Source organism: Trichoderma harzianum, assembly GCF_003025095.1.
Source record: "Trichoderma harzianum CBS 226.95 unplaced genomic scaffold M431scaffold_8, whole genome shotgun sequence".
NCBI lineage: Eukaryota > Fungi > Ascomycota > Sordariomycetes > Hypocreales > Hypocreaceae > Trichoderma > Trichoderma harzianum.
The window spans coordinates 1,169,649-1,183,000 of record NW_020209256.1 but is presented as its reverse complement, the minus strand read 5'-3'; the positions used below and the strand labels follow the sequence as shown (position 1 = coordinate 1,183,000).

The 13,352-nt window shown below is 50.6% G+C and overlaps 2 protein-coding genes across 2 annotated transcripts; one reads left to right on the top strand and one right to left on the bottom strand.

Annotated features, from left to right (window-relative positions):
- Nucleotides 1-114: 114 nt before the first annotated feature.
- M431DRAFT_462215 (hypothetical protein) lies at nucleotides 115-1,103 on the top strand. Its single transcript, XM_024915366.1, has one exon. It carries the CDS (start codon nucleotides 386-388, stop codon nucleotides 947-949), a length of 564 nt encoding a protein of 187 aa, XP_024773101.1. The 5' UTR covers nucleotides 115-385; the 3' UTR covers nucleotides 950-1,103.
- A 1,257-nt stretch (nucleotides 1,104-2,360) lies between these two features.
- On the bottom strand, nucleotides 2,361-12,087 carry M431DRAFT_6947 (hypothetical protein; the record flags this gene model as incomplete). The annotated part of the gene is made up of 2 exons (XM_024921786.1): nucleotides 2,361-5,517; nucleotides 5,594-12,087. The coding sequence occupies 2 exons, from the start codon at nucleotides 12,085-12,087 to the stop codon at nucleotides 2,361-2,363; spliced, it is 9,651 nt and encodes a 3,216-aa protein (XP_024773100.1).
- Nucleotides 12,088-13,352: the final 1,265 nt, after the last annotated feature.

Below are 13,352 nucleotides of genomic sequence, written 5' to 3'. Positions count from 1 at the left end.
AAGCAGAGCAGAGATTTCTTTCGTGGTACGAGAACTGCACTTCATGGCCCGCTTCAAGCCGCATCTGCCCATGCCTCAAATTTCGCTGTACGACTCTAACCCACGGGCCATTGTTTTTGCCTTCAAGCAAGCTCCTCCACTTGCGCCTTTCATTTCTTGAATTGAATCCCACAATTTCGCTGCCCTTCACCGTCAGCCCCAGACTTCTCCAGCTCGACGGTCCGGCGAACTACGGCGACCAAGTTCTCCACGCCCTACGCTTTGCCTCGTGGCAAGCCACCCGGAGACTATTTTTGTGGTTTGCGGAACGCTATTCCGTAACACAAAATGCTCTTTTGGCCCTTGGACCGGTTTGCTTTCAAGATTTGCTTCTCCTTATTTCATCATGACTGAGCCTGTTCCGGGCAAGACTCTCCTAGCACATGGAAGCTTAGTCTGTCAAATCCACAGGAGATTCAAGCCGGATAGAGCAAAGTCAGCTCCACGTCCCAATACATTACGTGACCAATTTCAGCCGGGCTGCCGATATTTGCTAATTATTACCTACAAACTCCATCGACAACTTCCCCAAAGTTGGCATTCGTGTTTTCCCCAGGGGGAAGATTGGCATGGAATTAACACATGCGCCATGACTAGCACCATGGGGAGCAAATCAATGGGAAGAGGGGGGGCGTGGTTCCAATCCGGCCTTGTGTTGCCCGTTTGGACCGAGGCGCGAACAGCTCTCCAGACCTCTCTCTCTCTAGCCTTGTGTCTTTCGGCCTCCTCCGTTCCGGCCTCCTCCACCCCCGCAGGCATCGCCAGGCCCATCGGCGGCTCCCGATGTCACGGCTGTCTCTCTTCCCCCAGACCATTCAAACCATTGTGTCGGATCTTCGAGTACGGGGAACTTGGGGAACTGGGGAAACATGGGGCACCAGCATTTTGGATGGGATCGTTTTTTCACTAGCTGCATCATGTAAGAGACCCCCCTCCCTCCCTTATCATCACCACTATCAAACATCTCATCACCATCACTATCACCATCATGCATGCGGGCAGACACAAACATGCGCTTCAGGCGCTTGGCGACCAGCAATCGCAGATTTCAATGCCGCGTCCCATCCTTCAACCCCCCACCCCCCTTGCAATAACGCCATCCATCTAGCCCAGATCGACGGCCCTCATCCAACACCAACGCCCACAGCAAACTGCTGCCGAGTATGCTAAGGGCGTGCGCTATCATAGCCTACCTCCCCTTCTTTAAGACTATCTATCATGCTATCAGACTATTTCGGTCCCGAAAAAAAAAAAAGACAAGTCCAACAACGCTACGGGCTACGCAATCTGCCTTATCTCCTCCCCATCGGATTCGCCCGAACACGAGCTGTCGTTACCGGCCGGAGGTCCGAACACGGCCATGTTTGTTGTTTGTCAAGCGACCGCCCTTTTGGATCAGATCATTCAGCTGCGGTGGATTGATGAGCCTGTACGGAGCAACAATCGGATGCTTCGGCAGTTTAGCAAGGTGAAGCGTTTTGGCAGTTGTCACGAATGCCCATCTTTGGATTCCAACCGTAGAACTTGGGAGCTCTCCTGAAAGCTCCTGGGAGGTCCAACTTCAGCTCAACCTCCGAGTAGTTTCACACAAGTTGTCCCCCAGGCAAGTCAAGTCTTCTCTACTATGGCCCATAGTTTGTACATTTCTCATATCACAACGGGACATCTGCTATCTTGAGTGTAGGTAAGCCACGTCAAAGTCGGGCCTTAAGAGCACTGAGCAGGCCATCTCTCTATATGCTGAACCCGATAAACACCATACTCGTATCATTGTGAAAGTGTAGAATAAAGCAGACGTAAAGAGCATTTCAAAGCAAATATGTCACCCAATATCTGATCCCTTTGCAATCTAGATGATCAAAATCCCCTCGAAACGGGTTCGTAACTACACGCAACACATGGCACTTACCCGGCATTTACCTTCTTGCATTCTTATGCATATCTTACATCAAGAACTTCAAACAAGTCCACGTTCTTGCTTCGTAAAGAATGCTAAACACAATCAAGAAAATAATACTGCATGTTATGTCACGCTGTATCAACTCCTCAACAACCAACTCCCAAAACTGATATCAAGCAAACCATTAATCATCTCCAACAAACACGAAACATCAACACAGCACATTCAAATCACATCAATCTCAAAGTTCAAATAAAAACAAAACCGAGTCTCTTGCATTAAACAATGTTTCGTGGTCATACAATCATTCATTCAAGCCATGCTTCTAATCCCAATTTTCATCCTCCTCCAATCTCCCATAAAACAATACCATAATAACAATACTAACAACATGCACGAAATTCAATTCAACACAATCCCATCATCGCTCTCCTCCCCTAAACCTCCTGTTAAACTCCTCCACAGCCACACCAAGCATCTTGTACAAGAACCCCCTCTCACTTCCACCTCCCACGGGGATAAACGGCCCATTGGCTCCATCTCTCAGTGCCAGACTGATTCCCGTGCGTTCCTTTGCAATCGTCTGGACGTCCTTCAGCGGCACGTCCCACTCGCTAGTCAGTCGCCGCGATCGAATCAAGAGGATGCGCGCAAACGTGACCATGACAACCATGTCCTCCTTGGGCAGCTCAAGGTGGCCAATGTACTGCTCGTCAAAGTATCGCCCGTTATCCACTTGCTTCAGCCAGTACTGTCCGAGTGCCTCTCGCGGGTTAAAGGGCCGCACAATTCCGTCATTGGGGACGAAGCGTGGGTATCGAGTGCGCTCCAGCTCCGCTCCGTCAAATACTGTCGTGGTATTGCGGATGCCCTCACTGACATTGCTAGCCATGTCCAGAATCCCCACGGCTGGTTTGGTTGCCAATCCCAAAACACCCTTGCCGACACCCTTGAAGAAGCCCAAAGCGCCCTCCTGTTCGGCACCTTCTAGAGGCTTCAGCGCCAAACCACCAACGCCAGATGCAACACTCGTGAAGAGACTGTTGGCTCCCGCCGTCACGCCGTACAATGCGTGCTTCGGGCGGTTTCTTGCCCTGGTAATCCGTCGTCGATCTTGGAACTGCTTATCCATGGACGCTGCGGCAAGACCCTTGCTCAGACTCCCGGTGAATTTGGAGAAGCTGTCGGAGAATCCAAAAACGGTCTTCTTGGCGAATGATGCTGCACCCTTTGCGATACCCATGCCGAATTCTTCGGGCCGATCGGAAAGGATGAGACCCTGGTACGGCTCGTAAAAGATGTCGTTGACTCCGGATGAGATGTTGTTGAACAAGCCCACGGGATTGCCCAAGAAGTCTGCAGAACCCAAAATCTTGTGGATCTGGTACATGACCTCTTGGCTATAATGGTTGGTGATGTTCTGAATCAGGATCTGCATAGACACCCGGACATTCTCTAGAATGAGCGCATTGAACCGCACTGGTGCGTCATTGATATTGCCAATGGCCATCGTCATCACATTCAGGAAGAACATGAGTGGGTTGTGGGATGAGGTTTTATCCTCCGCGTTGATGCGCTCCGTTCGCATGAAGCTGAGGTCCACTTGCATCGGCTGGATGTTGAGGACCTCAAAATAAATGTCTTGGCCGGTATCACGCTGAGATGGCTCTGGGATATCCAGATCTTCATCACAAAGTTGGCCCTCTTCCACCTCTGAGCTCCAGCTTGCGCCGGGAACATTCGAAAAGTCCAAAAGAGCAAATACGAAATCTTCATCCAGATCAACCGTCATCTGCTGTAGGAGGATACTGGCATATTTGATGTAGAGCACACCGTAAGAGTCATCCTTCACTCGACTAACCATGGCATGTAGTGACGGGTGGGCTTCGATTTCTTGCGCTTTCTGCGGCACCACGCTTGGATATAGGACCATGGGGAACAGCCCACCATAGAGTTGGTTGTCAATTTGCATCCATTTGATGGCCAGTGACACCGTCTGAACCACGGGCGAATCAGTGATACGGAATTGGACATCTCGGAATGTAACGTAGGCGAGCTCTTTCAGTTGAGCGTTGATGAATGAAATGCCAATGCCGGACAACTTGAGCTGAGCCACGAATGTCGCATCAGTATCTTGATCTTTGACCTCGAAAGCCTCCGGTCCAGTGTTTGTCCTGGACAGAGTTTTCTGTCTGTACAAACTCTGGCTGGGTCGGAAGTTGCTCAAAATGAGAGTCTGCGTGGGACCGTCTGCAGCAACATTGATATCGATAATCTTTTGCGTGCCATTTTGGCTTGTAAACTTCATTGGGAACTGGTTGCCAATCTCCGCCAATTTGACGTGCCGCTCCTTGCCGGCCGTAGAAATGACCACCTCGCGGAACTTAGCTGCTGGGAAATCCCATGCGTACGGCATGATACTCCTAGGTGGCAGGCGATATCGGATAGGCTTCCAACCGCTTCGGTCCACTACATCGTCCTCTTCAACAGTGGGGTTTGCTTGGTAAAACGTAAACTCAGTATCGCTCTCATTGCGCATTGAGAAAGGCCAATTCTTGGTTTCGACGCTGAAGTGCAAGAAAATGGTGGAGTCCTCTACAAGAATCTCCACGCGGATGAGGCGTTGACGCTGACCTGCCTTGGCAATCTTGACGTGCGTCGTTCCAATATCAGCAATATTAAAGGGTGAGGTCCACTGGTTGTTCATTCCGGGGAAGCAAAGGCACAGCTGCTTGACTGTAGAGTTCTGCATAAAGTGAAGTGGTTGTAACGCTCCAGGACCCAGCGTCATGTAACCCGACGAGCTGGGTTCCCGTATCAGAATCTCCTCATCCAACTTGTTCTTGAGCACGAAGCGCGGAGCAATCGTAACGACTTTCGTCATCTTATACTTTCCTTCTCCGGATTGGATGGTGAGACCCAGGTGGATCTCCTTGTTTCTGTTAGACCCAGAGTTGAGAATTACCTCAGATGTGCTACCAATGGCATCAAAACTCTGAGGCTTGCTCCATTCGGAGTCTGCTACCCTGAGCAATGCTCGGTTGCGAGTGTCATCGTTTCCAAATGAGAACATGAATGGCAGCGCCTTGGGTCGGTCATGATCGGAGGTGTTTATGAGGGGGAACTGGCCAGCCGCCGACTTCGCCTGCTGCAAGAAGCTCTTGGCCCTGACCGTAAGATCTAACCCTGTCTTATTGAGGATAACGTACGGGCTGTAGACTGTGACCTTGAAGGCACCGCCGCTGTTGGGAATCTTGTGGTAGTGGAGACTAAGGTTGAGAGAAAGGCCTTGGTCATCCTTGACTACGATGCGAGATTCTCTGCGGAAATCTTCGTTTGTGCCGGAGTTGATGATAGCAAAGTCGCTTGGTTTGAAGACAGTATCCTGCATGTCGACATTGAGCAAGAGTAGATGAGAGAGCTCAACGACATGAACAGGGCTGACACCGCCCTTCCGAAGGAAGTTCGACCAATCCTTCTTAGTGTTCTTGTCGTAAATTCTGTACTTGAAATCATATGGAAGGAGATTCTCCAGCGTGACTGGCGCAGACAGCTTAATCTTCATGTACGGATAGGATCTAAAAAAGAGTGAGTTCAGTCAGCGTCGAAACAAGGAATAATAGTATATAGGGGTATAAGGGAGCGCGCTCTTACCTGGTGATGGGACTGGAGTTATCAAACGACGCATGCGCCTGGAAGTAAAAAGGATCACCACTGTCTCCCTTGCAAACAATCTGCCTAGTTGGGCGTTTCAACAAGTCTTTCCACCAAAGCTGCTCTGCGCTCCACTGATAGCCAAATCCGCTGTCTGGCCTCACGAGCACCCTCTTTTCATACACAGCTCCAACGGGTGCGGGTCGAGAGTCACCAGGGGCAATCTTCTCAATCTTGAGCAAATGACCCTCTTGGGCATCGTAGATACCGAGTTCCACGGGAATCTGGGTGGCGTTCTCAACAACGAGTGGAGAACGAAGAGTGACATATTTGACATTGTCAGCTCCTAAGCTCACTTCCACACAGAGTTTGTGCAAGATGTTGTCGGTTTTAGGGCGAAGGCTGTACAAAAACTCGCCCTCACGATTCAAGCGGACATTCCTAATGAGATCAAACCCACTCGCCTCGAGCTGGATGCCTACGTCATTTGGTTGCGAGTCGGCGAGGATCATCTCACGCATCTTCTCCCATTGCTCAAAGCTCCATGGAGCTTCTTGCCCGTCTTCAAGATGGAGAGTGATTGGCTCAGAGTTGGTAGGACTCTTGGAATGAACGATGGCATTAAAGCCCGTATAGTTTCTGATTCGGTACGGGGCTTCAACGCCTCGAGGCTTCTCGAGAACATTTTCAGCAGCCGTCAAAAAGTCAAAAGACTTGGAGGCCAATGCAATTGTTGCCGTTGTGACTGTAATATCGAATGTCTTTTTCGACACCACATCAACAGAGAGGAAGCTAGTGATTGGATCCTTGGCCACCCCAAGGCCAACCTGCCATGGCTCCAAAAGGGGCTCCCAGCTCGACTTTGAGAAATTGTACACGTTGGAGTACATATCAATAGCCGCCTCAGCCTTCAAATTTGAAGACCAATTTTCAGCGACAGCCGTGAAGTTCTGAATTCCAATATCAAGGATCGGAAGTTCGTGCAGATCACCGATCAGCACGATTCGGACGCCATCTACAGTAGCGGATAGGTTTTCATTCTTTGCGGGCGCGGAGTATCTCTCAGCATAAGTGACGGCCCTCGAAGATGCTGCAGTAGTTGTTGTTCTAGCCGCATGACTACTCTTGGCCGTTGTCGAGGCGCCACCACGCCCACTGGACGCTCTGTGCCGTGTCTTTGATCTCAACTGCTTCGCCTTTTGATCGGCGGCTGACTCTTTTGGTACCTTAGAATCCGTTCCAGATAATTCTCCTGCTCTTCCGATAATCTGGAGAGCGAGTAAAATGTCTCGTAGAGAAAGCCTCAAGATGAGTGGCTCAATCTCAATATTGATGTCTGTGGAATTGGGCTGTGGATTATTCATGCTCATTTGTATCGAGAAATCGTCAATGATTCTCAAGCGAGATGTCTCAAACTTATCCATTCGGCACAAAAACATGCCAATCTGTGAGATTTGAAACGTAAGAGCATGTTGTTGTGACAGAAGAACTTGGCGGATTCCGAGGACAATTGCTTCTGAGCTTGAGCTCAGCGGATTGGCGATCAAGATGACTTGAGCATCCACAAGGTTTACCCGGAAAGATATGTCCATGGAGGTTTGGGCCTTCGGTTGTGTCTCTAGAGAGGCTTCCGCTGCGGAGATGCTAGGTCGAGGAGAGCTTATAGATGGTCGCTGCGAATACGACACTTGCGTTGATTCTGTGTCTGACTCTTCGGGAGAACTCAGCATACTTTCGGTATCAATTGGACTTGCTTCCTCCATTGTCAACCCTTCAGTGGCAAACTTCTGGATGGCAAAGAGATAGTCGAGAGCAAAAATGACACGAGGGCTATCAATAGTGGCCATTGCAATGACGCTGCGCTCTGTTCCACCAGACATTGTCACACTGGCCATCAACTGCTGCGCTTCTTTGTTAGAAGACGTCATGATTCGGCGGTACTTGTTCGTATCCCTAGGACGAGTGTCGTAAATTGTGAAAGAGCGAACCAGGACCTCGGCTTCTATCGAGCCATCAGACATCATTCTCGTCTTGACATGTGTGTCGTCCAAGGAGAAGCGAGAAAGACTGCAGGCGGCTACATCATTGACAGGGCCCTCTTCTGGGGCCATGATGACCTCAAGGCCAACAGTATTCACATTGAACACAAAGTCCAGCTTGGTCCACGCGTCAGAGAGCGAACCTAGCTCGGGACCAAGGCTAATCAATGGCTGCTCATTGCCGTTGGACTGGCCATCAGAAGGCGAGCCTTTAGCGCGCTCCAAGGTTTGGTCATCAACAAGCCGTTCAGCCTCCGCATTAGCATCGCCATCTCCACTAAAGGCAGCCGGGACTGATCTTGAAATCTCCATCAAGAATTTCAGTTGGTGTTGAGTCAACTGAAGCTTGATATCGGACACGGTTCCTTCTATCTCGGTCTCTGGTCTCTTGACACCCTCAACATGTTCAGCATGAGTAATATGGAATCCAAGGTCGACGTGGTCAATCATCTCCAACTCCTCAGACTTGTTGTCGGCATAATGGAAGTCTGAAGTGAGACGAATGTTTCTGATTCCTGCGGAAATCTTCATCGCAATTGTCGCACCGTGACTATCATCGAGAGGAACAAACTTGTTCTGTGCATAGATTTCTCCAAGGTAGGCTGTAATGAGATCACGGTGGGGACGGCCTGGGATCACGGCCCGCGGGAAGACGACGATGGGTGTATTGACCACAACATCAAACTTGATCTTGCTAGGGCTCTGCTGAATTTGGTTGGCTCTGTTTAAAGCAACCTGGCGGGCGGCATTGTATAGTGCCTGCATCTTTCCAAATTTGACCAAGAAATCAATGATTTTGCGGAACGGTTCCTCCACAAAGTTGACCTTGACAGATCCCGCACGAAGGAATATTGAACTATCGTATCCCGGGTACGCTTGGGGATTTTCGGGGTCAAAAGTCTCGTAGCGGAAGTCGGCAAGGTCGTCTCCCTGAATGGTTACGAGCTTCCGGAGGTGGGAATCCTCTGAAACGCCCAAGTTGACATCGTCGATGAGAGAGAGGTCGCCAAGCTTGGCCGAGATTCTCATTGTCTGGCCCCGAAGAAAGATGCCAGCATCACCCTGGTTGAAAGAAAGGGTTGCCAGTTTGATGCCGTCATTGTTCAGAATAAGCCGGATACTCTTCAGTTCAACCTTGACGCGGATAGAGCTAGTTGCATTCGCATTCTGCTTGGGCTCTTGTACAACCACACTATCAACTGCTACATCATCTTCAGCAGCGTTGTCAATCTGAGAGGGACCAGATTGGCCCATTTGCTCGTCGGCATTATTATTTGTAAAAGTCACAAGGATAAAGTCCAACAAGGTGAGAAGCGTCTTCCGAGTAACAACCAGGTTGATGGTAGATATAGTGGTAGTAATGTTGGTTTCAACACCTTCGTACACGGGCATAAACTCGGGTGACTGGCGATTAACCCTGACAAACTTGACATGAACAAGGCTTCGTCCAGCTTGGAGGTCCTCTCTGTCTCCAGAAGACACAATCGACTTGAATTCGGCAGGCGGATTGTCCACAAAGTCGTCCATAGTTACTGACCCAAGGGAAACTTCGGCCGCCATGTCGTAGGGTCGAGTATAGAAGGATAGATCGAAGCGTTCTGCTACTAGCTCCACCAGAAGGACGTCTTGCTTCGACCGGCTTGGATCACTTCGATAAAGCGAGCCCTTTAGGGTGTCTACTTTGAAGTTGAATTCGAAGCTCCGCTGCTGCATTCTAAACTGCTCGCCGTGAGTTCCGTCTTCAGCATCCTCGAAATCGTCATCGTCATCATCAATGTCCTCCAAGATGACGGCGGTAGAAGACTGGAGGAATGGGAACGCAGATTGTCTGCGGTCACGCATCGACCTGAGCGCGGATCGGCTGGAGGCATTACTGGCTAATCGTGGGCGTGAAGAATGGCGTGAAGAAGGCCTTGCTTGGGTAGTAGCGCCAGATTGCACTGCCTTTTGCTCCGCCTCGGAGTGAAATTTTGGTATAGCAACATCGATAATCTGCATCAAGTTCTTGTACTTGGCGTCGGATACAGTGGCATGTAGCATTGGCAAATGGCCAGAGACCTTGAACTTTGTGAGATTAGGCGCTTTGGGCAGAATTGACATTTCCACCACGAAATCGACATTGATCTCCTCTACTACATGTAGCTGCGAGCCGCGATCGCCAGGTTTGCTGGTGAGCTGAGCTTTGGTTTCTTCGATGGAAGGCCCAATGAGGACTTGAGTCGAGGTAAACTTGACGATGAATCTGTCGTACATGGCCGATTCAAGACGTTTAAAGTCTTCTTCATTGTAAGATTGGCGCTGCTTGGACTGAATCTCCGCCAAGGTCTCTTGATCGACCAACTGGCTGTTCACATGCATGTGACCAGCATCGACAACGAGACAAGTTGAATGCTCCGTGGTAATACTGACGGGAATGATAATCAGCGGTGCTTGCAGGTCGAGCTCGGCGTTGATCGTTTTGTGTTCTTCTAGTGCAAACTCCAAGCCTACTCGTGTCTGCTCTCGGATGCCTTCCACGGTGGCCCCAGCGGTCTCCATCAGAGCCGCGATCGACTCCATGTGCCTCTCAGGAGGCCGGAAGAAGTCGACGATGCCCACAACAAAGTTGGGGTTCCAAACAACTTCGAGGGGTTTCAGCTTGCCCACGACGGCAATGTCGCCTTCTCGTTCAAGAGGGTTCTGTTCAATCTCGAACTCGAAAAAAGGCTCCTCTTCCGCCGTTTCCAGCTCCTCGAGGGAGATTGGTTTGCGCTTCTGGGCATCCTTTACGCGAACAATCTCTGGATAAAGGCTGTCGGGAGTTGTACCATCATTGATTCGCAGACCACCAAGACTGACACTAGCCAGTACAGAGTCCTTTCTCTGTAATGCCTTGGCTTTAAACAAGTCAAAGTGTAAGCTGAGGAGATCCATGGTGTTGTGATGGGGGCTCTTCTTGAGCGTGAAGCTGCCAGTGCTGAGCGCCGCCTCGATACACATGTTGACGGCTTCACGGGGAACATCGACAGATTCAGCGAGCGCCGCCTTTTCGTCCCAGTCAATCATGTCATAGAGCTCCTTCCTCTGCTCTTCTGTCATCTGAGTGTTTTCTTCATTCTCTTGGATGGTGCCCGTTGGCTTAGAACCCCACATCCAAGCAACCCAGCCCTGCTGCTGAGGCTGCTGAGGCTGCCTGCTCAGGGCTGCGGCATTCTCCTTTTTAAGTTGATTACGAGCCAGCGATCTCCAGAACCGCAGGTCCTCGTAGCTAAGCTTAAACTCAAGCTTATCAAGGTCGCTAGACTCATTGGCTTCGAGCTGCAAACCCTGCTTCTTTTTCTTGAAGAGCTCGATATACCGCCTGCGGTCATCACGACGCTCTCTGAAATAGTCCCACGACCACTTACGATTCCTGTCATGGATCTTACCCAGGATGGCATTCCCTGCAAACAGTAGCCAGGCTCTCGGATCCTCCTTTGGACTAACGCCCTTTGGTTTGAGCGCTTTGTATTCTTGGTGGCGGATGAAGTAATGGAAGAGGTCTACCATCATCAGGGCATCACGATACTGGTCGTCATCTAGGACGACACCGATCTCGTCAAACAAGAGAGTGGCTTTGAACTTGGGCACCTCAATGGCACCGGATTTGTCCAGCTCAATCTTTGCCTGTCCACTGACGGGCTTCAGGATGAATTGGTTGCTCGAGTCGGGGTCGTGAATTTTGGTAAGCATGCTCTTAAATTTGTCGACCATGTCACTGTGTGTCATTGTCCCTTGGGAGTCGTTTCCAGTTTGACGGCCGCTGCTGAAAAGTTCTGAGTCCGTGTTCCAGTACACCGCCAGGGAGCCCAACGTGGCGAGCTTGTGTGTAGTCGTAGACGACTGCTGGATGAAGGATGGCGTCCACTGGCCATCGGCACTGACAGCGCTAAACTCCTCGAGTGTGAAGCCAAGGGCAAAAGGATGGCCCGGAGCTGATATGGAGTCTTCGTATCGGATGTGAATGTTCTTGACCGTGATCTGCAGGTTGTCGGTGATCTTGGTCGCCAGGCTCTGGGCAAAGCTCTGGTTCTTCTTCTGCTCCTCCTGGCTCATGCCAGCCTTGTTCCGCTCCTTGAGCAGCTCGGCGCTCTCAAGCTTCTCCATCTTCAGCCTGTGTTTCCTGCGCTGCTCCTCGTCTTCGTCATATTCGGCCTCTTCTTTGGGACTCGCGAGCAGGTAGACATCTTCGATAAAGACTTTGACTGGAGCGCCGCGGATATTGGACCAGGGGATGTAGAGGGTGAGCTCGCCAAGGTGACCCTCGATGACGTTGATGGGCAGCTTGAGCTGGTCGAGAGCTTCTCGACGGAGCTCTAGGTTGCGGAGCTTGACGTCGCCGGACCAGATGCCAACCTTGAGCTGCGTAGGGTCGAAGTTCTTGACGTACATGCCCAGGAAGCGGTTGAGCAAGCCGGCGACGAGTCCTTCCAACATATTGGCGACGGTGGTGCCGTAACCCGGGCCGGGACAGCGGAGGTTGGAGAGAGTTGTCGGTCGAAGGTCTATAGGAAGGACATTGGGGGATTCGGGCTGTGCACAGCGAGTGCTCGCCGGTCGAGGTTCGCAATCAGCTCTCTTCCAGCGGTTGTCAGGCTACGTCTTGGGAGAGACGAGACTAGAGAGAGCAATTAGGAGAAGAAGAAGAGACGAGATTGTACGATGCAAAAATGCGGTTCGAAGTGGGGAGATTGGGCGCGGCTGGGGATTTCATGCAGTGCGGAGTGCGTTCGATGCGTCGCGGCCTGACAAGGAGGGGCAAGACAATGCAAAGAATGAGTCTGTCGAGGGTAGCTGAAGCTTACGGTGGTAATTTGAGCGGGGGAACGGGTGGTGCAGCGTCCCGGTTGAGGCTCTAGGATCAATACCGAGGATGTTGTAGTGGTGATATCGCAGGTCAGAGACTGGTAAACATCGAGTGTTTTGTCCAAGGCAGGATTTATCACGATACACGGGCCGTAGTGCAGCTCCAGCACGCCTCAGGTCGCTACCGCACTACAAGGCACCTACAAACAGGCGCTGCAAGCTGCTAAAACCCCCTGCAAAATATAGTGGCACCCTCTACGGAGCTTTTCAGTGCCTGGCCAAGTTCAATGACGGAGGGGGATGACGTAAGGACTCCCCCCACCATGGCAGCTCAGGGCCAATTGCTGTCCAGGGGCTTCAATTCGGTGCCTCTCTTTGACGTGGACATTTTGAGGGACAGATGGACAAAGTGTACACATTAGTGCTGATGTTTGGTATGGCGTTTGTTGGTACCTGGAAGCGAGAGTGTTGCAGCATCTGGTACCTGGTTATCTGCAGAGGTTCAAGTACTACCAAGGTACTTGTTTTGTTTTAGTGGCGTATTTCCTGTTTTAGCCAAGAGCTGGAATCCGGGGTTACAATTGTCTCATCACGAGTTCTCTCTGCATCTACCTTCTCTTCATCCATAAATTATTAATAGAAGAAAAGATGTCTTTAGATCAATTGATATCTATAATAATAATGGGACAATCGTATTGGTTATCTTATTCCATCTTCCACTCGAAAAGACACCAGCCCGGTCAGGAGTTGGCAGCGGCACAATAAATCCATCCAGCATCGTCACCCATCATCACCACCACCACCAACTATGACAATTGAACATGCTAATGCTAGCCCACAAACAAAACACCGCCACAAACGGTCCCTCCAGTCCATTTCATCAACTATAACCCCCC

What these genes read in the sequence shown, in the direction of transcription:
- M431DRAFT_462215 (XM_024915366.1), top strand. Translation starts at nt 386, where the DNA reads ATGACTGAGCCTGTTCCGGGCAAGACTCTCCTAGCACATGGAAGCTTA.